Genomic DNA, 25,222 nt, shown 5'->3' with positions numbered 1-25,222 from the left:
TGTGAGGAGAGATGAATCATCTTTTAAAGGGGGGTGCTTTTGAACTTATTTAACTTTTTTTTTTTTTTTCTGCATTTTAACCTGTGATAGTCTGCTCACTTATATTACAAACAGCAATGCTATAGTATTTCTGTATCTAGCAAAAATTTACGGTCTCCTTTGAAGCTCAGCCACAAGATGGGCATTAAGGGAGCTCTGTAATGACAAGCCTGGAGGTTTTCAAAACACCCCCTGGCTGTGATGGCGACCAGATCACTGGCATGCCGATGGGTGCATAGAATGACTGTACACTAATAATGCCGTGTTTGTAAGAGCAGGTCTTGGCTGTAATACACATCCATTACATGCAGAGTATGGAGTGAGCTCACCCCATGAGCCCGCGCCATACACCCGCTTCTGATTTGTGCCTTGTGGTTTTTTTTTTTGTTTTTGTTTTTTTTTAATCTGTGAATTTGGCTGAACATATGCAATATCCAAGTAGGGTCTTATGTAGTAAGTGCACTCCATTTCTTACTAAAGTAAGTTATAACCCCTCCAATTAAATGTTCAGTTATGTTCTCTCTGCAAGTTGCTTCAGATATTTGTGAAAACCTGCCCCAGGTGCTCACTTTAATTCTGATTGTGTTACATTAACTTTTGTATTTTTTTTTTTTTTTTCTAGCTGCCAATTCTGATTCATTGGGTGACCACTACTCTGCCACCATGAGAATCCTTGCGAATATGCCAAGTCGTACTATTGGTAAGTATGTCAATTTCAGGGTACTAAATTGGCTCTATATAAAATATAACCACAAGCAGTCCAGGTATAAGGTCCATTAAACAAGTGATGCTCAGACTGTTCGTGACACATTGAAATGTTTGTTAATGATACATTTGGGTAAATAGGTTTTACGTTTGATCATGTTTAAAAAAGAAAATTAAAAAAAAAATAATAGTATTGAAAATAATTGAAGTTTAATAAATTTAATTTTTCCATTCTTAAAACAGTTGCCATACATACATTTATCAACTATCTACAGAGCGGTGAGCATTTTGACCCCAAAGGGCTCACCTCAGCACAGCCACTGAGCCATAAGTGATTGGTAAGAGTAGTGACCTGCGCTGTTGACGTGATATCATCGCTGCAGCCAATCACCAAGACCAGAGCAGTATTGGGGAGCCAGCGATGGACATAGAGAGGTTTAGTACCTGCTGAGGTTATTTTACATAGTTTGAGGCCTAATTTCCTGAAAATTGACAAGCCCTTTAAGTACTCAGTAAAAGTTTGGATCCTCACTGAACAAAGACACTCTTAGTTCCTAACAGAGAACAAATCGCACTTCAAACTTCTGAAGCGTTATTCAATTAGTATTGTAGCATCGTAACGTCTCTGACCAATATTATGGGTCTCTTTTCTTTGTTCTTTTCATATTCAAAGATACTGAAGAATATACTGTATCTGCCTCACTCACTAATGTACCGTATTTTTCGCTTTATAAGACGCACCTGATTATAAGACGCACCCCCAAATTTGGTGAAGGAAAAGAATTTTTTTTTTTTTTAATGTTAAAGGGGGTCCATCTTATAATGCCAGTGTCCGTCTAACAAATCATATAGGGTATATGTCCCTCATAGCCCCCATCCTAAAATTAGCACCCTTAATCTGGATATAGCCCCCTTATATTGAATATAACCCCCTTGTGATGGCACACGTTCCCCTGTGCTGCCTATGGCCCCCTATGGATTGCATACTTTCCCCTGTGCTGCCTATGGCCCCCTATGGATTGCATATGTTCCCCTGTGCTGCCTATGGCCCCCTATGGATTGCACACGTTGCCCTGTGTTAGATATCGCCCCCATAGTGCTGCCCATGGCCCCTATAGATCGCACAAGTCCCCCTGTGTTAGATATCGCCCCCAGGCTGCTGCCCATAGTAAAATAAAACACTCTTTCCTTACCTCCTCCAGCGCTGAGCTCCCTCCTGTCTCCCTCAGTGCTTCTCTTCCTTACTTCCTGGTTCTCAGTGCGGTCATGTGATCGGCACAGCAGAGTGAGATCTCTGCCTGATCACAGTGGAAGCAGGGACATGGGGAGAAACGCTGGAGGGGGTAAGTAAAGCTTTTTTTATTTTAGAATGAGCAGCAGCATGGGGGCCATATCTAACACAGGGGGGGCATGTGCGATCACAGGGGGGGCACAGGCTCATATAATATGCGCCGTTCACCCAGCCCATCACTGCGGTGCAGTTTCAGCACCACGGAGATGGACAGCGGCTGTGCATATTATATGAGCGGGAGCAGGAGATCAAACGCTGCTGTCCGAAGTGTTCACCTGCCCCCAGCAGCGCCCCCACCTCCCCTGGACCCTGCAGTGTGTGTGTGATATACAGTGCCTACAAGTAGTATTCAACCCCCTGCAGATTTAGCAGGTTTGATAAGATGCAAATAAGTTAGAGCCTGCAAACTTCAAACAAGAGCAGGATTTATTAACAGATGCATAAATCTTACAAACCAACAAGTTATGTTGCTCAGTTAAATTTTAATAAATTTTCAACATAAAAGTGTGGGTCAATTATTATTCAACCCCTAGGTTTAATATTTTGTGGAATAACCCTTGTTTGCAATTACAGCTAATAATCGTCTTTTATAAGACCTGATCAGGCCGGCACAGGTCTCTGGAGTTATCTTGGCCCACTCCTCCATGCAGATCTTCTCCAAGTTATCTAGGTTCTTTGGGTGTCTCATGTGGACTTTAATTTTGAGCTCCTTCCACAAGTTTTCAATTGGGTTAAGGTCAGGAGACTGACTAGGCCACTGCAACACCTTGATTTTTTCCCTCTTGAACCAGGCCTTGCTTTTCTTGGCTGTGTGCTTTGGGTCATTGTCTTGTTGGAAGATGAAATGACGACCCATCTTAAGATCCTTGATGGAGGAGCGGAGGTTCTTGGCCAAAATCTCCAGGTAGGCCGTGCTATCCATCTTCCCATGGATGCGGACCAGATGGCCAGGCCCCTTGGCTGAGAAACAGCCCCACACCATGATGCTGCCACCACCATGCTTGACTGTAGGGATGGTATTCTTGGGGTCGTATGCAGTGCCATCCAGTCTCCAAACGTCACGTGTGTGGTTGGCACCAAAGATCTCGATCTTGGTCTCATCAGACCAGAGAACCTTTAACCAGTCTGTCTGAGTCCTCCAAGTGATCAGGAGCAAACTGTAGATGAGCCTTGACATGACGCTTTGAAAGTAAAGGTACCTTACGGGCTCGTCTGGAACGGAGACCATTGCGGTGGAGTACGTTACTTATGGTATTGACTGAAACCAATGTCCCCACTGCCATGAGATCTTCCCGGAGCTCCTTCCTTGTTGTCCTTGGGTTAGCCTTGACTCTTCGGACAAGCCTGGCCTCGGCACGGGTGGAAACTTTCAAAGGCTGTCCAGGCCGTGGAAGGCTAACAGTAGTTCTATAAGCCTTCCACTTCTGGATGATGCTCCCAACAGTGCAGACAGGTAGGCCCAACTCCTTGGAAAGGGTTTTGTACCCCTTGCCAGCCTTGTGACCCTCCACGATCTTGTCTCTGATGGCCTTGGAATGCTCCTTTTGTCTTTCCCATGTTGACCATGTATGAGTGCTGTTCACAAGTTTGGGGAGGGTCTTAATTAGTCAGAAAAGGCTGGAAAAAAAGATAATTAATCCAAACATGTGAAGCTCATTGTTCTTTGTGCCTGAAATACTTCTTAATACTTTAGGGGAACCAAACAGAATTCTGGTGGTTTGAGGGGTTGAATAATAAATGACCCTCTGAATACACTTTTCACAATTTAAAAAAAAAAATAAAAAAAGAAATAACATTCTTTTTTGCTGCAGTGCATTTCACACTTCCAGGCTGATCTACAGTCCAAATGTCACAATGCCAAGTTAATTCCGAATGTGTAAACCTGCTAAATCTGCAGGGGGTTGAATACTACTTGTAGGCACTGTGTATATGTATGTATGTATGTATGTATATGTAGGTATATATATATATATATATATATATATATATATATATATATATATATATATATATATATATATATATATATATATATATATATATATATATATATATATATATATACTAGAAGGTGGCCCGATTCTACGCATCGGGTATTCTAGAATTTACGTATTGTGTAGTTCATGTATGATTTTTGTTATGTATATGTATATATATATATATATATATATATATATATAGATGTTGTTGTGTGTAGTTACCAAGTGTTTGTGTAGGGGCTGTACATGTTCTGGATGTTGTCTGGGTGTGATGGGGGGTGAGAGCGGTGTTGTTTGTGTGTTGCGTTGTTTGTGGAGCGCTGTGTGTCTGTAGCGTTGTGTGTGTGTTGCGCAGTTTGTGTGTGTGGTGTGTTTTGGGGGGAGGTATGTTTTGTGCAATGTGCGTGTTGTGCGGTATGTGCGTATATTTGTGTGTGCAGCGTTGTCTGTGTGTGTGGGTGTCTGTGTAGGGCAGTTGTTTGTGGTTCCCAGTGTGTGGTGTGGTGTGTTGTGCAGTGCGCGCGCGTATGTGTGTGTGTTGGGGGGAGGTGTGCACTTCCCATCGTGCTCCATCCCCCATGCAGCGCACTCCCCATCGTGCTCCATCCCGTATGCTGCGCACCCCCCATCGTGCTCCATCTCCCATCCTGCGCACTCCCAAACGTGCTCCATCCGCCATGCTGCGCACTCCCAAACGTGCTCCATCCGCCATGCTGCGCACTCCCAAACGTGCTCCATCCGCCATGCAGCGCACTCCCCATCGTGCTCCATCCCCCATGCTGCGCACTCCCAAACGTGCTCCATCCGCCATGCTGCGCACTCCCCATCGTGCTCCATCTCCCATGCTGCGCACTCCCAAACGTGCTCCATCCGCCATGCTGCGCACTCCCAAACGTGCTCTATCCCCCATGCTGCGCACTCCCAAACGTGCTCCATCCGCCATGCTGCGCACTCCCCATCGTGCTCCATCCCCCATGCTGCGCACTCCCAAACGTGCTCCATCCGCCATGCTGCGCACTCCCCATCGTGCTCCATCTCCCATGATGCGCACTCCCAAACGTGCTCCATCCGCCATGCTGCGCACTCCCAAACGTGGTCCATCCGCCATGCTGCGCACTCCCAAACGTGCTCCATCCGCCATACTCCGCACTCCCCATCGTGCTGCATCCTCCATGCTGCGCACTCCCAAACGTGCTCCATCCGCCATACTCCGCACTCCCCATCGTGCTGCATCCTCCATGCTGCGCACTCCCAAACGTGCTCCATCCGCCATACTCCGCACTCCCCATCGTGCTGCATCCCCCATGCTGCGCACTCCCAAACGTGCTCCATCCGCCATGCTGCGCATTTCCAAACGTGCTCCATCCGCCATGCTGCGCACTCCCAAACGTGCTCCATCCGCCATGCTGCGCACTCCCAAACGTGCTCCATCCGCCATGCTGCGCACTCCCAAACGTGCTCCATCCGCCATGCTGCGCACTCCCAAACGTGCTCCATCCGCCATGCTGCGCACTCCCAAACGTGCTCCATCCGCCATGCTGCGCACTCCCAAAGGTGCTCCATCCGCCATGCTGCGCCAGCATCAGCCTCTCTACCTGCAGCATCAGCCTCTCTGTCCCCAGCATCAGCCTCTCTGTCTCCAGCATCAGCCTCTCTGTCTCCAGCATCAGCCTCTCTGTCTCCAGCATCAGCCTCTCTGTCTCCAGCATCAGCCTCTCTGTCTCCAGCATCAGCCTCTCTGTCTCCAGCATCAGCCTCTCTGTCTCCAGCATCAGCCTCTCTGTCTCCAGCATCAGCCTCTCTGTCTCCAGCATCAGCCTCTCTGTCTCCAGCATCAGCCTCTCTGTCTCCAGCATCAGCCTCTCTGTCTCCAGCATCAGCCTCTCTGTCTCCAGCATCAGCCTCTCTGTCTCCAGCATCAGCCTCTCTGTCTCCAGCATCAGCCTCTCTGTCTCCAGCATCAGCCTCTCTGTCTCCAGCATCAGCCTCTCTGTCTCCAGCATCAGCCTCTCTGTCTCCAGCATCAGCCTCTCTGTCTCCAGCATCAGCCTCTCTGTCTCCAGCATCAGCCTCTCTGTCTCCAGCATCAGCCTCTCTGTCTCCAGCATCAGCCTCTCTGTCTCCAGCATCAGCCTCTCTGTCTCCAGCATCAGCCTCTCTGTCTCCAGCATCAGCCTCTCTGTCTCCAGCATCAGCCTCTCTGTCTCCAGCATCAGCCTCTCTGTCTCCAGCATCAGCCTCTCTGTCTCCAGCATCAGCCTCTCTGTCTCCAGCATCAGCCTCTCTGTCTCCAGCATCAGCCTCTCTGTCTCCAGCATCAGCCTCTCTGTCTCCAGCATCAGCCTCTCTGTCTCCAGCATCAGCCTCTCTGTCTCCAGCATCAGCCTCTCTGTCTCCAGCATCAGCCTCTCTGTCTCCAGCATCAGCCTCTCTGTCTCCAGCATCAGCCTCTCTGTCTCCAGCATCAGCCTCTCTGTCGCCAGCATCAGCCTCTCTGTCGCCAGCATCAGCCTCTCTGTCGCCAGCATCAGCCTCTCTGTCGCCAGCATCAGCCTCTCTGTCGCCAGCATCAGCCTCTCTGTCGCCAGCATCAGCCTCTCTGTCGCCAGCATCAGCCTCTCTGTCGCCAGCATCAGCCTCTCTGTCGCCAGCATCAGCCTCTCTGTCGCCAGCATCAGCCTCTCTGTCGCCAGCATCAGCCTCTCTGTCGCCAGCATCAGCCTCTCTGTCGCCAGCATCAGCCTCTCTGTCGCCAGCATCAGCCTCTCTGTCGCCAGCATCAGCCTCTCTGTCGCCAGCATCAGCCTCTCTGTCGCCAGCATCAGCCTCTCTGTCGCCAGCATCAGCCTCTCTGTCGCCAGCATCAGCCTCTCTGTCGCCAGCATCAGCCTCTCTGTCGCCAGCATCAGCCTCTCTGTCGCCAGCATCAGCCTCTCTGTCGCCAGCATCAGCCTCTCTGTCGCCAGCATCAGCCTCTCTGTCGCCAGCATCAGCCTCTCTGTCGCCAGCATCAGCCTCTCTGTCGCCAGCATCAGCCTCTCTGTCGCCAGCATCAGCCTCTCTGTCGCCAGCATCAGCCTCTCTGTCGCCAGCATCAGCCTCTCTGTCGCCAGCATCAGCCTCTCTGTCGCCAGCATCAGCCTCTCTGTCGCCAGCATCAGCCTCTCTGTCGCCAGCATCAGCCTCTCTGTCGCCAGCATCAGCCTCTCTGTCGCCAGCATCAGCCTCTCTGTCGCCAGCATCAGCCTCTCTGTCGCCAGCATCAGCCTCTCTGTCGCCAGCATCAGCCTCTCTGTCGCCAGCATCAGCCTCTCTGTCGCCAGCATCAGCCTCTCTGTCGCCAGCATCAGCCTCTCTGTCGCCAGCATCAGCCTCTCTGTCGCCAGCATCAGCCTCTCTGTCGCCAGCATCAGCCTCTCTGTCGCCAGCATCAGCCTCTCTGTCGCCAGCATCAGCCTCTCTGTCGCCAGCATCAGCCTCTCTGTCGCCAGCATCAGCCTCTCTGTCGCCAGCATCAGCCTCTCTGTCGCCAGCATCAGCCTCTCTGTCGCCAGCATCAGCCTCTCTGTCGCCAGCATCAGCCTCTCTGTCGCCAGCATCAGCCTCTCTGTCGCCAGCATCAGCCTCTCTGTCGCCAGCATCAGCCTCTCTGTCGCCAGCATCAGCCTCTCTGTCGCCAGCATCAGCCTCTCTGTCGCCAGCATCAGCCTCTCTGTCGCCAGCATCAGCCTCTCTGTCGCCAGCATCAGCCTCTCTGTCGCCAGCATCAGCCTCTCTGTCGCCAGCATCAGCCTCTCTGTCGCCAGCATCAGCCTCTCTGTCGCCAGCATCAGCCTCTCTGTCGCCAGCATCAGCCTCTCTGTCGCCAGCATCAGCCTCTCTGTCGCCAGCATCAGCCTCTCTGTCGCCAGCATCAGCCTCTCTGTCGCCAGCATCAGCCTCTCTGTCGCCAGCATCAGCCTCTCTGTCGCCAGCATCAGCCTCTCTGTCGCCAGCATCAGCCTCTCTGTCGCCAGCATCAGCCTCTCTGTCGCCAGCATCAGCCTCTCTGTCGCCAGCATCAGCCTCTCTGTCGCCAGCATCAGCCTCTCTGTCGCCAGCATCAGCCTCTCTGTCGCCAGCATCAGCCTCTCTGTCGCCAGCATCAGCCTCTCTGTCGCCAGCATCAGCCTCTCTGTCGCCAGCATCAGCCTCTCTGTCGCCAGCATCAGCCTCTCTGTCGCCAGCATCAGCCTCTCTGTCGCCAGCATCAGCCTCTCTGTCGCCAGCATCAGCCTCTCTGTCGCCAGCATCAGCCTCTCTGTCGCCAGCATCAGCCTCTCTGTCGCCAGCATCAGCCTCTCTGTCGCCAGCATCAGCCTCTCTGTCGCCAGCATCAGCCTCTCTGTCGCCAGCATCAGCCTCTCTGTCGCCAGCATCAGCCTCTCTGTCGCCAGCATCAGCCTCTCTGTCGCCAGCATCAGCCTCTCTGTCGCCAGCATCAGCCTCTCTGTCGCCAGCATCAGCCTCTCTGTCGCCAGCATCAGCCTCTCTGTCGCCAGCATCAGCCTCTCTGTCGCCAGCATCAGCCTCTCTGTCGCCAGCATCAGCCTCTCTGTCGCCAGCATCAGCCTCTCTGTCGCCAGCATCAGCCTCTCTGTCGCCAGCATCAGCCTCTCTGTCGCCAGCATCAGCCTCTCTGTCGCCAGCATCAGCCTCTCTGTCGCCAGCATCAGCCTCTCTGTCGCCAGCATCAGCCTCTCTGTCGCCAGCATCAGCCTCTCTGTCGCCAGCATCAGCCTCTCTGTCGCCAGCATCAGCCTCTCTGTCGCCAGCATCAGCCTCTCTGTCGCCAGCATCAGCCTCTCTGTCGCCAGCATCAGCCTCTCTGTCGCCAGCATCAGCCTCTCTGTCGCCAGCATCAGCCTCTCTGTCGCCAGCATCAGCCTCTCTGTCGCCAGCATCAGCCTCTCTGTCGCCAGCATCAGCCTCTCTGTCGCCAGCATCAGCCTCTCTGTCGCCAGCATCAGCCTCTCTGTCGCCAGCATCAGCCTCTCTGTCGCCAGCATCAGCCTCTCTGTCGCCAGCATCAGCCTCTCTGTCGCCAGCATCAGCCTCTCTGTCGCCAGCATCAGCCTCTCTGTCGCCAGCATCAGCCTCTCTGTCGCCAGCATCAGCCTCTCTGTCGCCAGCATCAGCCTCTCTGTCGCCAGCATCAGCCTCTCTGTCGCCAGCATCAGCCTCTCTGTCGCCAGCATCAGCCTCTCTGTCGCCAGCATCAGCCTCTCTGTCGCCAGCATCAGCCTCTCTGTCCCCAGCATCAGCCTCTCTGTCCCCAGCATCAGCCTCTCTGTCCCCAGCATCAGCCTCTCTGTCCCCAGCATCAGCCTCTCTGTCCCCAGCATCAGCCTCTCTGTCCCCAGCATCAGCCTCTCTGTCCCCAGCATCAGCCTCTCTGTCCCCAGCATCAGCCTCTCTGTCCCCAGCATCAGCCTCTCTGTCCCCAGCATCAGCCTCTCTGTCTCCAGCATCAGCCTCTCTGTCTCCAGCATCAGCCTCTCTGTCTCCAGCATCAGCTTCTCTGTCCCCAGCATCAGCTTCTCTGTCCTCAGCATCAGCTTCTCTGTCCCCAGCATCAGCCTCTCCGTCTCCAGCATCAGCCTCCCCATCCCAGCCTTCCCCAGGATCAGCCTCTGTCCTCTCAGCCTCCTCCAGCACGCCGTGCTCCTCTGCCGACACTCACAGATCCGATCGCATACACTCACACACACCCACACACACCCACCCGATCGCATACACTCACACACACCCGATTGCATACACTCACACACAAAGACACACACACTGACGATATTGCACATACGCGCTGATACTCACAACATCCGGGGATATCACATGCTTCTGGCCATGTGATCCCCCGGCAGGTCCTGGAAGCTCACAACAGCACAGTATCGCCGCCGAGAAGCAAGCGATATCCCAGGATGTTGTGAGTATGTGGATGCGATGTGATGTGTGAGGTGTGTGTGTGAGTGTGATCTGATTTGTGTGTGTGTGTGCTGTTATGTGTGTGTGTATGTTCCGCAGCTGCAGGACCTTGATGTGTGGATGCGATGTGATATGTGTGTGAGGTGTGTGTGTGAGAGTGAGTGTGAGCCGGTGTACACTGGTAACTATGATACACATCGGGTAACTAAGGGACCTTAGTTACCCGATGTTTATAATGGTTACCAGCTTTCACGGCCTCCGTCAAGATCCCAGCATCGCAAGGTTATGTCTGGCGCTGCCGGGATCCTGACGGATCCGGTGTAGAAGCAAGCGATATCCCAGCATGTTGTGATGTGTGAGGTGTGTGTGAGGTGTGTGTGAGGTGTGTGTGAGGTGTGTGTGAGAGTGAGTGTGAGAGTGAGTGTGAGAGTGAGTGTGATCTGATGTGTGTGTGTGTGTACTCACCTGGGAATCGGAGCTCCCTGTCAGTTGGGCCAGAGCGAGCGTGCATTGCGTGAGGGGGGCGGGGCCTGCAGAGAGCTGGGGCGAGAGGCCAATCCGTGTGGGGGGGCGGGGCCATGGCGAGCCCAGCGGCCAATCAGCTTTGTGTCACCGTAAGGACACAATTTCGGAGCATGACAGATAGACAGACAGACAGACAGAATAAGGCAATTATATATATAGATATATATATATATATATATATATATATATATTTCCCCCCCCCCCCCCGTATATTCAGCTTACAAGGCGCACCCCCTACTTTCCCCCAAAATTTGGGGGAACAAAAGTGCGTCTTATAAAGCGAAAAATACGGTATTCACACTGCAGACATGCCTGACACCTCATACAGTAATGGTATTCTACCCAACACGTGATGTCTGCAGCTTCTCATGTTACTCTATATGGTGTAGCCGGAAATGACATTGGTGGGATAGATGCTGCCTGGGCATGTCAGTATGTCCAATACACAAGCTTTTATTATTCCACATTTTCTAGCCTGCTGTGTGCAGGTTTAGTCCCCCTCCATGTATATGACTTCCTGTCTTATATTCTAATCTTGCTGTATTCAGGTTATTAGTCCCTCTCCTTGTAAATGGCCTCCTGTGTTTTATTCTGATCCTGCATTGTGCAGATTATTGGTCCCCCTCCATGTATATGACCTCTTCTGTCAGCGGTGTACCAGTACATGAGTCAGCCACACAGAAGAGCTAATATGGTTAGCCATGGGCCAAAACCATAAACTTGTAAGTATTATCACTAAAAAGTGGTTCCACACTTGTGGTGTCACTCTAAGTATGGGGAAGTACCAAGCACACAGCGAAAGAGAAGGGAAAGGAAACCCTGTGTCTAGGGAGAGGGAAGATGGTGACCCCTGACCGAACCGAATGCTTGTCCCTGAGGTCCCTCACCACCTTAGATAGGCTCCACTCCAATGCGCCGAGCCAGATACCTGACCCTAGCTATCCCTAGTGCTGGGCCCTAAATAGGGAATGAATGTGATGAGCTCTAAAGGGGGCTTTACACGCTGCGACAGTGCTACCGATATATCGTCGGGGTCACGTCGTTAGCGACGCACATCCGGCGCCAGTAGCAACATCGCAGCATGTGACACAAATGAGCGACTATCAACGAGCACAAAAACATGAAAAATCGTTGCTTGTTGACACGTCGTTCATTTCCTTAATATCGCTGCTGCCACAGGTACGATGTTGTTTGTCGTTCCTGCGGCATCACACATCGCTATGTGTGACACCGCAGGAACGACGAACATCTCCTTACCTGCGTCCACCGGCAATGAGGAAGGAAAGAGGGAGGTGGGCGAGATGTTACGTCCCGCTCATCTCCACCACTCCACTTCTATTGGCCGGCCGCTTAGTGACACTGCAGTGACGTCGCTATGACGCCGAACGCACCTCCCCCTTGAAGGAGGGATTGTTCGGCGGTCACAGCGACGTTGCTGACCAGGTATGTGCGTGTGACGCTGCCGTAGCGATAATGTTTGCTACGGCAGCGATCACCAAATGTTGCACTAGCGATGGGGGCGGGTGCTATCGTGCACGACATTGCTAGCTGTCGCTAGCGATGTTGCAGCGTGTAAAGCACCCTTTAGTCAGCCCCACTAAACTATTGAAGACACAAGGGGGATAGATGGGGAAAAGCATGAACTACTTATCATAGATGACTCAGATAGAAGTTCAACAGAGCTTTCAGCAACAATACCACAAAGGAGTACAAACCAGTTGCTTGCAACCTCAGCTTGAAGGAACTGAAAATATCACCAGCACAGTGCAAAGGAAGGAAGGGGTATTTAAACACAAGGGAAACTGTTAATTAACAGCTGTGTGGAAGTCGAGCTCCTGCTGGGTCCAAAAGGGAGAGAGATTAATCTAGCAGGAAAGCTACCTATACCAATGAATACTGACAGTAGGAACAATGGAAAGTCAGGCAGCATTCTGCGCAGCCAGATGCTGTGACCTTCAATGGCCAGAAACCACATTACTGTCTGTCACACATAACACACCCGTGACAGGTGTCTCAGTAAGATGTTTGAAACAAGTACATGAGAAGCTCCATGTACTGTTTTGGGTTGCAGTATTGAGATGGCAGCTCCATCTGCAGAGGTCACATGGGTATAGGTTTTATGATTAGCTTCAGTAAAGTGAATAAAGGCTGGTCCAATGCATGAGATTACGGTCGCACAAACCTGTGACTGCTGTGGCCAATTACTGGCGGCAGTGGTGACTCAGTAGTAGCCACTAATTATCTGCAGCACTCACATGATTTGGTGCCCACCTGAAAAAAACTTCTGAAATTAATGGAGGACCAAAAAAGAAAAAAAAAATACTGGACCGACTTTTTAAGACTTTACAGTGCTTGGCAAACCAGTAAACATGTGGAAATTGACCAGTAACATGTCTTTTTAATATGTTAAAAAGATCATTTTATTACTTTATTTTGCTTTCCCCTCTCTCAAAATTGTTTTAAAGGGCGCTGCAGAGGGGGTATGCTGTCGGAGTATTATAACCGCACTGTAAGAAAGCGACAGTCCAAGAAGCGTCCATCTCTGTACACTATGGAGCGATGTGCGAGACCCAGCATAAGGCAGAGGGATGCATCTGATGAAGCCGAAGAAGGTAAGGATTCTGCCAAAAGGAATGGAGCCTGGTTAATGGCACAGAAAGGGTGACTGGTTAACCTATATAGGAACACTGACAGATTTGCCCACCTGGGTATTTTGTAGGGCTCCATTAACCCAGACCTGGACCAGGACAATAAAATGTATGTTCTGCCTCAATTAGTCTTTTTGGCCCCATTACACATGTACAATATATTATTCTCATTAAAACATGGTATCTTTAATGCAGAAAAACAAGACAAAAAAAATTTCCAGATGAGTATGTGTTATTTAAAAAGGGGAAACCTATGGATTGAGAAAGGGTTGTCCAAAAAGTGAACAACCACCTTATATTGTGATTACAGTAGGCCTTTCTGTGTTAAGGACGTTCAGATCTGACAATGATCATGATGAGCACACCCGTGGAAGTTTGGCTTCAGCCGAGCTTCAGATAAAGTTCTGTTCTGGACCCGATCTTGACCCGAACCTTGTTTTGATTTCACGATGTCCTAGATTGGGCAGTTCGGCTTTTATTTTTTTGTAAAGTCTGTGTTCTGTACAAACACCATTCTTCAAAGTTGGGTTCACTTATCTCTGATCATGATTACGATAACTATTTTGTAAGTGAATGTTGTTTGACATTTTGGCAGATTTTATCATGCTATATGGAATTTTGTTTTTGCTCTCTATTTGGGTCAATAAGGGAAAAAAAATTTAAGCTACAGTTTTTTCTTTGTCGCTCCATTGGGAGACCCAGACAATTAGGGTGTATAGCTTCTGCCTCCGGAGGCCACACAAAGTATTACACTTTAAAAAGTGTAACCCCTCCCCTCTGCCTATACACCCTCCCGTGGATCACGGGCTCCTCAGTTTTATGCTTTGTGTGGAAGGAGGCACACATCCACTCATGCATTCTCATATTAGTTATATCGGTTGGAAGAAAAGAGGGCCCCCACGGGGCCCCCGGCATGTTCCCTTCTCACCCCACTACGTCGGCGGTGTTGTTAAGGTTGAGGTACCCATTGCGGGTACAAAGGCCGGAGCCTCATGCCGTCTCCTTCACCATCCCTTAGCGGCTCTGGGAGAAGTGGGATCCTGAGCGGTCATCCATTTACTGGGACCGTGCTCCCTCCGCAGCCCCTGTGGGAATCTGCCGGACCGGAGTCTATTCAACCTCAGGGACCGGGCCCTGCATCTCAAAGGTACTCTGTGTCCCCATTGGGGACTGTGCAGGGAGCGCACCTTCTTCCCGGACGCTGCGGCAGCTGCTGAATTGAGAAGGCCGGCGGACTTCCGCGCCGACCGTGCCTGCTTGTCGGGCGCGGTCTCAAATTTAGTCCCCGGCTTCATCGTGGCCTAGTCGCAAAAATCCCGCCCCCGGGCCTGCCTGTCAAGGGTAAGGGCGGGACTGCCGACCTGACGTCGGATGTGAGGGATGGAGCATCCTGCATGTTTCCTCCCCCCTCACTGATCACTGTGGGGACCCCAGATTCCCGCACTTTCCTGGCGCCGCCCACGGCTCCACTCCTCCCCTGAGAGCTCCGGCAGCCATTTTTTGGCATTCTGCCGGTGGAGGATTCTCAGTGAAGAGCTCTGCAGCTCCGGGGGACCTAAGGCAGGGAATCTGGAGGACACACACACTCCGCTTGTTAGCGGTCGGTAAGCCACACCGGTCACCCGGTGCTGGTCCCCCTAGGGTGCCGGAATAGATACGTATTTATATATATATTTCTGTTCGGTCGGGCTGTATACCCTTTTTTGCCTATATACCCTCAGTGATCATTCTCCTAGGAGACAACAGCATGTCGTCCACAAGGAGCAAAGCTGCTAAGGCACAGGGTTTTTTTGCGGCCTGTACCTCTTGTGGGGCTATGTTACCTGCGGGTTCCACCTACCCTCACTGTGAGCAATGCTCGACCCCTGTTTCGCTTGCTCAGCCGGAGCCTCGGTCACTAGTGGGCCCCTCGGCTCATGTAGACCCCCCCCTGCTCCCCCTGTCCAGGCGGCAGGGACAGAGTTCGCCTCTTTTGCTGAGAAACTCTCTGAGTCACTTTCACAATCCATGGCTCAGTCTATGGACAAATGGTCTTCCAAGCTGCTAGAAGCTTTGCAGTCCAGACCGGTCCTTACACAGGCCCCGGCCCCTGTTGGATCGTCGCCTCCAGGCCCCTCTCGGTCCGCGCCGCAGCGCGCTCCCAGGTTGGGCCCTAGGTCTCACGTGGAGGACTCCTGCCCGGACCACAGTCCTAGACAGGCTAAGCGGGCTCGCTGGGAATCTTCCCCGACTTCTTCACGCTGCTCGGGTTCCCAGCTTGAGGACTCTCTGGAGGACGAGGCGGACGTCGCAGCTCAGGGCTCTGACCCTGACGTCGCCCTTAACCTTGATACACCTGAAGGGGACGCCTTAGTGAATGATCTTATCTCGTCCATCAACCAGGTGTTGGATCTTTCTCCCCCGCCTCCTACTGTAGAGGAGTCGGCGTCTCAGCAGGAGAAACACCAGTTTAGGTTCCCCAAACGTACACGTAGTGCGTTTTTCGATCACTCTAACTTCAGAGACGCTGTCCAGAAGCCCAGAGCGGTTCCGGACAAGCGCTTTACTAAGCGCCTCACTGACACGCGTTACCCCTTCCCCTCTGAAGTCGTTAAGGGTTGGGCTCAATGTCCCAAGGTGGATCCTCCAGTCTCTAGATTGGCGGCTAGATCCGTGGTATCGGTTGCAGATGGCTCATCGCTAAAGGATGCCACTGAGAGGCACACTTCAGTGGTGGCTCCTTCCCAATTCTCTATCGCAGGGAAAATCCTTCCTACCCCCAACCTGGGCTGTGGTCACCACGGACGCGAGCCTGTCAGGGTTGGGAGCGGTTTTTCTCCACCACAGGGCTCAGGGAACCTGGACTCCGATAGAGTCTTCCCTTCAGATCAATGTTCTGGAGATAAGGGCAGTGTATCTAGCCCTATTGGCTTTCCATCAGTGGCTCGAGGGCAGGCAGATCCGTATCCAGTCGGACAACGCCACTGCCGTCGCATACATCAACCACCAAGGCGGCACTCGCAGTCGTCAAGCCTTCCAGGAAGTCCAGCGGATTCTGCAGTGGGTGGAAGCCACAGCCTCCACCATCTCCGCAGTTCACATCCCGGGCGTAGAAAACTGGGAAGCAGATTTTCTCAGTCGTCAGGGCATGGATGCGGGGGAATGGTCTCTACACCCAGAAGTGTTTCGAGAGATCTGTCGCCGCTGGGGAACGCCGGACGTCGATCTCATGGCGTCACGGCACAACAACAAAGTCCCGGCATTCATGGCACGGTCTCAGGATCACAGAGCTCTGGCGGCGGATGCATTAGTTCAGGATTGGTCGCAGTTTCGACTGCCTTATGTGTTTCCTCCTCTGGCGATGCTGCCCAGAGTGTTACGCAAGATCAGGTCCGACTGCCGTCGCGCCATTATCGTCGCTCCAGACTGGCCGAGGTGGTCGTGGTTCCCGGATCTGTGGCATCTCACGGTGGGTCAACCGTGGGCGCTTCCAGACCGCCCAGACTTGCTGTCTCAAGGCCCGTTTTTCCATCTGAATTCCGTGGCCCTCAACCTGACTGTGTGGCCATTGAGTCCTGGCTCCTAGCGTCTTCAGGGTTATCTCAGGATGTCATTGCCACCATGAGACAGGCCAGGAAGCCAACGTCCGCCAAGATCTATTACAGGTCTTGGCAAATCTTCTTATCCTGGTGCTCTGATAACGGTTTTCTTCCATGGCCGTTTGCCTTACCCACTTTTCTTTCATTCCTTCAATCCGGAATGGACAAGGGTTTGTCTCTCAGCTCTCTCAAGGGCCAAGTATCGGCGCTCTCCGTATTTTTTCAAAAGCGCCTAGCCAGGCTTCCGCAGGTCCGCACGTTCCTGCAGGGAGTTTGCCACATAGTCCCACCCTACAAGCGTCCGCTGGAACCCTGGGACCTTAACAGGGTACTAACGGCTCTTCAGAAACCACCTTTCAAGCCGCTGCGGGATGTCTCTTTATCATGTCTTTCGCAGAAGGTGGCCTTTCTAGTGGCAGTCACATCACTCCGGAGAGTGTCTGAGCTGGCAGCGCTGTCATGCAAAGCCCCCTTCCTGGTGTTTCACCAGGATAAGGTGGTTCTGCGTCCGGTCCCGGATTTTCTCCCTAAGGTGGTATCTCCTTTTCATCTCAATCAGGATATCTCCTTGCCTTCATTTTGCCCTAATCCAATTCACCAATGTGAAAAGGATTTGCACTCTTTGGATCTGGTGAGAGCACTCCGACTCTACGTGTCTCGCACGGCGCCCCTGCGTCGTTCAGATGCGCTCTTTGTCCTTGTCGCTGGCCAGCGTAAGGGTTCGCAGGCTTCCAAGTCAACCTTGGCTCGGTGGATCAAGGAACCGTTTCTCGAAGCCTACCGTTCTTCTGGGCTTCCGCTTCCTTCAGGGCTGAAAGCCCATTCTACCAGAGCCGTGGGTGCGTCCTGGGCATAGCGGCACCGGGCTACGGCTCAGCAGGTGTGTCAGGCAGCTACGTGGTCTAGTCTGCACACTTTTCACGAAGCACTATCAAGTGCATACCTATGCTTCGGCAGACGCCAGTCTAGGTAGGCGAGTCCTTCAGGCGGCGGTTGCCCACCTGTAAGAGGGGGTCGTTTTAGGCTCTTTTTATTGAGGTATTCTTTTACCCACCCAGGGACTGCTTTTGGACGTCCCAATTGTCTGGGTCTCCCAATGGAGCGACAAAGAAGAAGGGAATTTTGTTTACTTACCGTAAATTCCTTTTCTTCTAGCTCCTATTGGGAGACCCAGCACCCGCCCCTGTTCCCTTCGGGCTGGTTGTTCTTTTGTGTACACATGATGTTCATGTTGAATTGTTCTTTTGGTTCATGGTTTTCAGTTCTCCGAACATCCTTCGGATTGAATTTACCCTAGACCAATTTATAAGTTTTCTCCTTCCTGCTTTTGCACCAAAACTGAGGAGCCAGTGATCCACGGGAGGGTGTATAGGCAGAGGGGAGGGGTTACACTTTTTAAAGTGTAATACTTTGTGTGGCCTCTGGAGGCAGAAGCTATACACCCTAATTGTCTGGGTCTCCCAATAGGAGCTAGAAGAAAAGGAATTTACGGTAAGTAAACAAAATTCCCTTCTTTCCCTGATTTGAACTTGATGGACAAGGTCACCAAAGCTTTTGGCAAATTGCATATAAATCAATGACCGTCAAAATCCTTCTTACTAGAACATCAAAGATTGCTGGTGTCAGAACTGCGGAAAACCTCAGGAGCCCAGCGCATCCGACTGCTTAAGAACTTCCCACTGAGCCTTCATATAAAGAGAGAGTTGAGGTGAGGACTCGCTCTTTTAAAACTTACTGATTGTAAAAAAGAAAAGTATAAGGCTAGGTTCACACTTCCGTTGTTTTCCATCAGTCACAATCCGTCTCCTAGAGGAATTACGGTATCCTGCAAAATATTTTGCAGGAATCCTGTTTTTTCCCATAGACTTCTATTAGTGACGGATTGCGACTGATGATGCTGCGTTGCATCCGCTGTGTCGAGGTCAGTCGTTTTTTAACTGACCGCCGGGCGGGAGCAACGCAGCCTGTAACGTTTTTTGAGCAGCGCGATCCGTAGGATTTTGCTGCGCATGCTCTCTCTAGCTCCCTGCCCCCGTAACCAGGATAAACATCGGGTAACCAAGCAATGCGCTTTGGTTAGTTACCCGATATTTACAGTGGTTACGGGTGCAGGGAGCCCGCGTTAAGCGGTGTATGCTGGTAACCAAGATAAATATCGGGTAACCAAGCAAAAAGTGCTTTGCTTTTAGTTACCCGATATTAACCACGGATACAGTGTGCAAGGAGGCAGACACTTCACTACTCGGCTCCGCCCCCTCCCACATTCCGCATGTGTACACACACACACACACACACACACACACACACACACACACACACACACACACACACACACACACACACACACACTCACTTGTCCCTAGCCCTGCAGTCCCCGCGGCACTGACGTCCTCAGCTCCACGGCCCCTTGCGCTCCGCCCCCTCCCTCACTCCGCATGTACACACGCATGTAGACACACACACACACACACACACACACACACACACACACACTCACCTGTCCCCAGCCATGCAGACCGCGGCACTGACGTCCTCAGCTCCGCCCCCCGCACACAACGGAGTCCGACAATAAAATTCTTTTCTTTGTCATTCGTTGTACAACGCATCAGTCACATGTGTCAAGCAACGCATGTGACTAATGTAAAACAACGGAAATGTGAACTTAGCCTAACTGAGCACAAACTGAGCATCCACCATCTCCCAATCTGTAGAGAAAGACGAGCAAGACTGCAAGGTATACTTCTCCTATTTCCGAATGGCATCATAGGGTGGATGTCCCCAAGATATTCCTACGGAAGCTCCTTCAGCTCGGAAGAACTTGGCTCTCCGTTATAAATCCTACACTTCTTCTCCAAACATTGTTGTAATTTTATTTTGGATAGCCTAGATTATAGGGAGGCAATACTGGAGAGAGGAAGGGCAAGAAGAAATGTGCTACATAAATCCTTATTAAAAGTTATGTCCCCACACTTTCATGTTATACTTACAGGATGTAGAATTAAACACAGTTCATCAAATAAAATGACAATAGTACATAACCGACTAGTCTCGCCTCACCAGGTTTTTTCATGGGTCCACGCTGAATCCACACCTGGTGTTTAAACCTTACAATGAGTTACATCATATCCTGCAAGTAACATTAAAACTGTGGTAAAGTACCGTTTTTTTCCAGCGCATAAGACGACTTTTTAACCCCTGAAAATCTTCTCAAAAGTCGGGGGTGGTCTTATACGCCAGGTGTCGTCTTATACGGCGGTGCACAGTGCCGTCATGGCTTCACTGCCCTTGTTTACACACAATAAAAGATATTTTCACCTGTCCTCCATTCCCGCGGTGCCTCCAGCAGTTTCTTGCAGTCCGCAGGCACACAGACTCCACCATGATAGCGTTCGGTGCACGGAGCGGCCGCTGCAGGATGTCGTCATGGCTTTACTGCAGTTGAATGCTTTGTGGCGCCGTATAGCATTGAACTGCAGTAAAGCCATGACAACATCCTGCAGCGGCCGCTCCGTACACCGAACGCTATCACAGAGAGGTCTGTGTGCCTGTGGACTGCAAGAAACAGCTGGAGGCACTGCGGGAACGGAGGACAGGTGAGAATATCTTTGTGTGTAAACAACGGTGTAATAGGGGACAAGAAGGGAACTACTGTAGCAGGAGGACATTATTAAATAGTGGGGACATTACTGCAGGGGACATTACTAAACAATGAGGACCTTTAACTGGAAAAGTTGGGGGTCGTTTTATATGCCGGAAAATTATGATAACATTTTGATTAGGATTTATGTAGTATATTTCTTTCTTTCCTCCCTATGTCCAGGATTGCCTCCCTATAATCTACGGCTATCCAACGAAAGATTGCAACAGTGTTTGGAGAAGAATTGTTGGGTTTATAACTGAGAACTTATCTCTTCTGATCTGAAATGGCTAATGTGGGAGTATTTTGGAGATGATGCATCCACCCTATCATGCCATTCTCAAATAGGTGGAGAGAAAGTATCGCTTGCAGTCCAGGACAGTGGGGAAAGGCATTTGGCTAAAGCCAAAAAACTATTTCCACCGAGGAATGGTGATAAGAAGTGGAATTGCCTTAAAAAATCCATTAGTCCTCTTATTACTGCAGGGGAAAGATTATTGCTTTACTTTTATTTGCCAATCCTAACAGCCTTGTAATTAAGAAGCTCACCTCCATTCTTTAGTGCATTATTACAATCACTTCTTACCTGTTTCAGGTACTTGACATTGGATGATGGAGGAATTTGGAAGGGGAGAAATATTAGTCCTTGCTGCAGCTCTATATCAGATCAGATCAGCATGGTGAGACAAAATGAGATTCGTCATTCTATTTTTATTACTAGTAAAGTGTGTGTGTGTGTGTGTGTGTGTGTGTGTGTGTGCGTAGATTTAAGTTTAGTATTTTTTTTTTTTTTTTTAAACATATGTTCACTTACCCCCCCCCCCCCCCCTTCTTCTCTCTGCACAGACTTTCCATAGATTTTGGCTCACGTTGCTGTCAGCACTTTGCTCTTTGCGACCCTGGCATGTAGCCCTGAAACAGATTGGGGGAAGATTTGGATCCAGCGTTCTCTCATATTTTGTTTTTCTGAAGACTCTTCTGGGGTTTAACATCTTCATGAGCCTTTTATGTGTCTTGTTAATTGTCACTCCACAGGCTGTGCATCCACATGGGTCACCGAACCCACGCACATTTACCAGTCTGGAGCTCCTTACAGGAGCGGTGAGTGTGTACAGGGACTCCTAATATACCACAATGATCATTTGCATGTCTATATTCCGTTCACTTTCCATTCAAAATCTTCTGGGAAAAATGCTTGAGTTCCCCATTAACTTCTATTATATTCAACATACATATGAGTCAAAAACTCCTGAGTATCCAGCTGCTAATTGGGGTACTTTCACACTTGCGTTTTGCAGTATTCGTCACAATCTGTTGTGTGACTGATGCAACGGATGTGTTACAGCTAGTGGCACAACTGATGTGACTGATGCTGCAAAACAGCGATCCGTTGTTTTGGGGGGTTTTTTCACTGTTTTACCAGCGGCCGGCTATTGTGAGCGATCAGCTGATCACCCGGCGCCTGGTGATCAGCTGATCGCTCACAAAAGCCCGATCAGCTGATCGCTGTCAAAAGGCAGACGATCAGCTAATCGCTCTCAAAAGCCGGCCGATAAGCTGATCGTTCAGCCGCCGAGAGAGAGAAACATTGATTTCAATTATTAAACATAAGAGCTGAGCATGCGCAGTGAAAAAAAAGGGATTCCGCCGCTCAAAAAAAGCTACATGCTGTGTTCCTGCCGCCCGACAGTCAGTCATTCCACGACTGATCTGTCACGCGGCGGATGCAACGCAGATACATTAGTTGCAATCCGTCGGCCATACAAGTCTATGGGAAACAGCGCAAGCCGTTAACGGATTGCGCTGTATTCCAAAGCGGCGGATTGCGAGTAACGCAAGTGTGAAAGTGCCCTTACAAACACGAGAGCATGATGGTGCTCGCTCATCACTATGAGTAATGTCTGGCGTTAGCCAAAATATGGTTGAGTTCGGGAGCCAGACAACTTCAGGGGCCAGTATGATTGTTTCTTTGTCGCTCCATTGGGAGACCCAGACAATTGAGACCCAGACAATTGGGTGTATAGCTTCTGCCTCCGGAGGCCACACAAAGTATTACACTGAAAAGTGTAACCCCTCCCCTCTGCCTATACACCCTCCCGTGCATCACGGGCTCCCCAGTTTTATGCTTTGTGTGGAAGGAGGCACACATCCACTCATGCATTCCCATTTTAGTCAGCAGCAGCTGCTGATTTTATCGGTTGGAAGAAAAGAGGGCCCCCACAGGGCCCCCGGCATGCTCCCTTCTCACCCCACTACGTCGGCGGTGCTGTTAAGGTTGAGGTACCCATTGCGGGTACAGAGGCTGGAGCCACATGCCGTTTTCCTTCACCATCCCTTAGAGGCTCTGGGAGAAGTGGGATCCTGACCGGTCATCCATTCACTGGGACCGGGCTCCCTCCGCAGCCCCTGTGGGAATCTGCCGGACAGGAGTCTATGTATCCTCAGGGACAGGGCCCTGCATCTAAAGGTACTCTGTGTCCCCATGGGGACTGTGCATGGAGCGCTTGTTTCACAGACGCTGCAGCAGCTGCTGGTTTGTGAAGACCGGGACTTCCGCGCCGACCGAGCCTGTTTGTCGGCCGCGGTATTAAATTTAGTCCCCGGCTTCATTGCGGCCTAGTACCATAACTCCCGCCCCTGGGCCTGCCAGTCAGGGGTAAGGGCGGGACGGTCGACCTGACGTCGGCAGTGAGGGCTGGAGCATACTTTAGGTTTCCTCCCCCCCCCCTCACTGATCACTGTGGGGCCCCAGATTCCCGCACTTTACTAGTCGCCGCCCACGGCTCCCTCCTCCCCTGAGATCTCCGGCAGCCATTTTTACACACATTCTGCCGGTGGAGGATTTCAGGAACGAGCTCTGCAGCTCTGGGAGACCTAAGGCAGGGAATCTGGTGGACACACACTCCGCTTTGGGCGGTTGGTAAGCCACATCGGTCACCCGGTGCTGGTCCCCCTAGGGTGCCGGAGTTATATATATATATATATATATATATATTTATATATATTTATATTTATATATATATATTTATATTTATATATTTAATTATATTATATTTTTTCTGTTCGGCCGGGTTGTTTACTTTTGGCTATATACCCTCAGTGATCACTCTCCTAGGAGACAACAGCATGTCGTCCACAAGGAGCAAGGGCGCTAAGGCAAAGGGTTTTTTTGCAACCTGTACCTCTTGTGGGGCTATGTTACCTGCGGGTTCCACCTACCCTCACTGTGAGCAATGCTCGACCCCTGTTGCACTTGCTCAGCCGGAGCCTCGGTCACTAGTGGGCCCCTCGGATCAGGCAGACCCTCCTGCTTCCACTGTCCAGGCGGCAGGGACAGAGTTTGCAGTTTTTGCTGAGAAACTCTGAGTCGCTTTCACAATCCATGGCTCAGTCTATGGACAAATGGTCTGCCAAGCTACTAGAAGCCTTGCAGTCCAGACCGGTCCTTATACAGGCCCCGGGCACTGTTGGATCATCGCCTCCAGGCCCCTCTCGGTCTGCGCCGCAGCGTGCTCCTGGGGTGGCCCCTAGGTCTCACGTGGAGGACTCCTGCACGGACCACAGTCCCAGACCGGGTTAGCGGGCTCGCTGGGAATCTTCCCCGACTTCCTCACGCTGCTCGGGGTCTCAGCTTGAGGACTCTCTGGAGGACGAGGCGGACGTCGCAGCTCAGGGCTCTGACCCTGACGTTGCCCTCAATCTTGATACACCTGAGGGGGACGCCTTAGTAAATGATCTTATATCGTCCATCAACCAGGTGCTAGATCTTTCTCCCCCACCTCCACCTATAGAGGAGTCGGCTTCGCAGCAGGAGAAACACCAGTTTAGGTTTCCCAAACGTACACGGAGTGCGTTTTTCGATCACTCTAACTTCAGAGATGCTGTCCAGAAGCACAGAGCATTTCCGGACAAGCGCTTTACTAAGCGCCTTAATGACACACGTTACCCCTTCCCCTCTGACGTAGTTAAGGGTTGGGCTCAATGTCCCAAGGTGGATCCTCCAGTCTCTAGACTGGCGGCTAGATCTGTAGTATCAGTTGCAGATGGCTCATCGCTCAAGGATGCCACTGACAGGCAGATAGAGCTCCTGGTGAAATCCATCTATAAAGCCACAGGCGCGTCTTTTGCCCCGGCCTTTGCAGCCGTGTGGGCACTCCAAGCTATCTCAGCTTGTCTGTCTGAGATTAATGCGGTCACACGTACCTCTGCTCCGCAAGTTGCGTCTTTGACTTCTCAGGCGTCGGCTTTTTCGTCCTACGCCATGAACGCCGTCCTGGACTCTGCTAGCCGTACAGCGGTAGCATCCGCTAATTCGGTGGCAGTCCGCAGGGCCATGTGGCTACGCGAATGGAAGGCAGACTCTGCTTCCAAGAAGTTCTTAACCGGTTTGCCGTTTTCTGGCGACCGATTGTTTGGCGAACGATTGGATGAAATTATTAAGGAATCCAAGGGAAAGGACTCGTCCTTACCCCAGTCCAAACCGAAGAGACCTCAGCAACGGAAAATACAACCGAGGTTTCGGTCCTTTCGGCCCTCAGCCAAGTCCCAATCCTCCTCGTCCAACAGGCCAGAGAAAGGCCAGAGGAACTCCTATGCGTGGCGGTCTAAGTCACGCCCCCAAAAAACCGCCGGAGGCACTGCCTCCAAGGCGGCCTCCTCATGACTTTCGGCCTCCCCGAACCGCATCCTCGGTCGGTGGCAGGCTCTCCCGCTTTTGCGACGCCTGGTGGCCACATGTCCAAGACCGATGGGTGAGAGACATTCTGTCTCATGGTTACAGGATAGAGTTCAGCTCTCGTCCTCCGACTCGTTTCTTCAGAACATCTCCGCCCCCATCTCGGGCCGGCGCACTTTTT

General features: G+C 51.3%; 1 protein-coding gene across 2 annotated transcripts in view; it reads left to right on the top strand.

The window, feature by feature from the left end:
• The window catches only part of TMC6 (transmembrane channel like 6), a 189,377-nt gene that overhangs the window by 65,654 nt on the left and 98,501 nt on the right, over nucleotides 1-25,222 (top strand). For both annotated transcript variants that reach the window (XM_075349520.1, XM_075349519.1), the window contains 5 exons: nucleotides 662-739; nucleotides 12,969-13,115; nucleotides 18,332-18,437; nucleotides 20,962-21,046; nucleotides 21,213-21,467. In XM_075349520.1, the coding sequence (XP_075205635.1) occupies nucleotides 662-739; nucleotides 12,969-13,115; nucleotides 18,332-18,437; nucleotides 20,962-21,046; nucleotides 21,213-21,467 (671 nt within the window). The remainder of the gene's footprint in view (nucleotides 1-661; nucleotides 740-12,968; nucleotides 13,116-18,331; nucleotides 18,438-20,961; nucleotides 21,047-21,212; nucleotides 21,468-25,222) is intronic.

This window comes from Anomaloglossus baeobatrachus, chromosome 5, assembly GCF_048569485.1.
Source record: "Anomaloglossus baeobatrachus isolate aAnoBae1 chromosome 5, aAnoBae1.hap1, whole genome shotgun sequence".
NCBI classification, from domain to species: Eukaryota; Metazoa; Chordata; class Amphibia; order Anura; family Aromobatidae; genus Anomaloglossus; species Anomaloglossus baeobatrachus.
The sequence above is the reverse complement of the archived record's forward strand: the minus strand, read 5'-3'. Positions and strand labels throughout refer to the sequence as shown.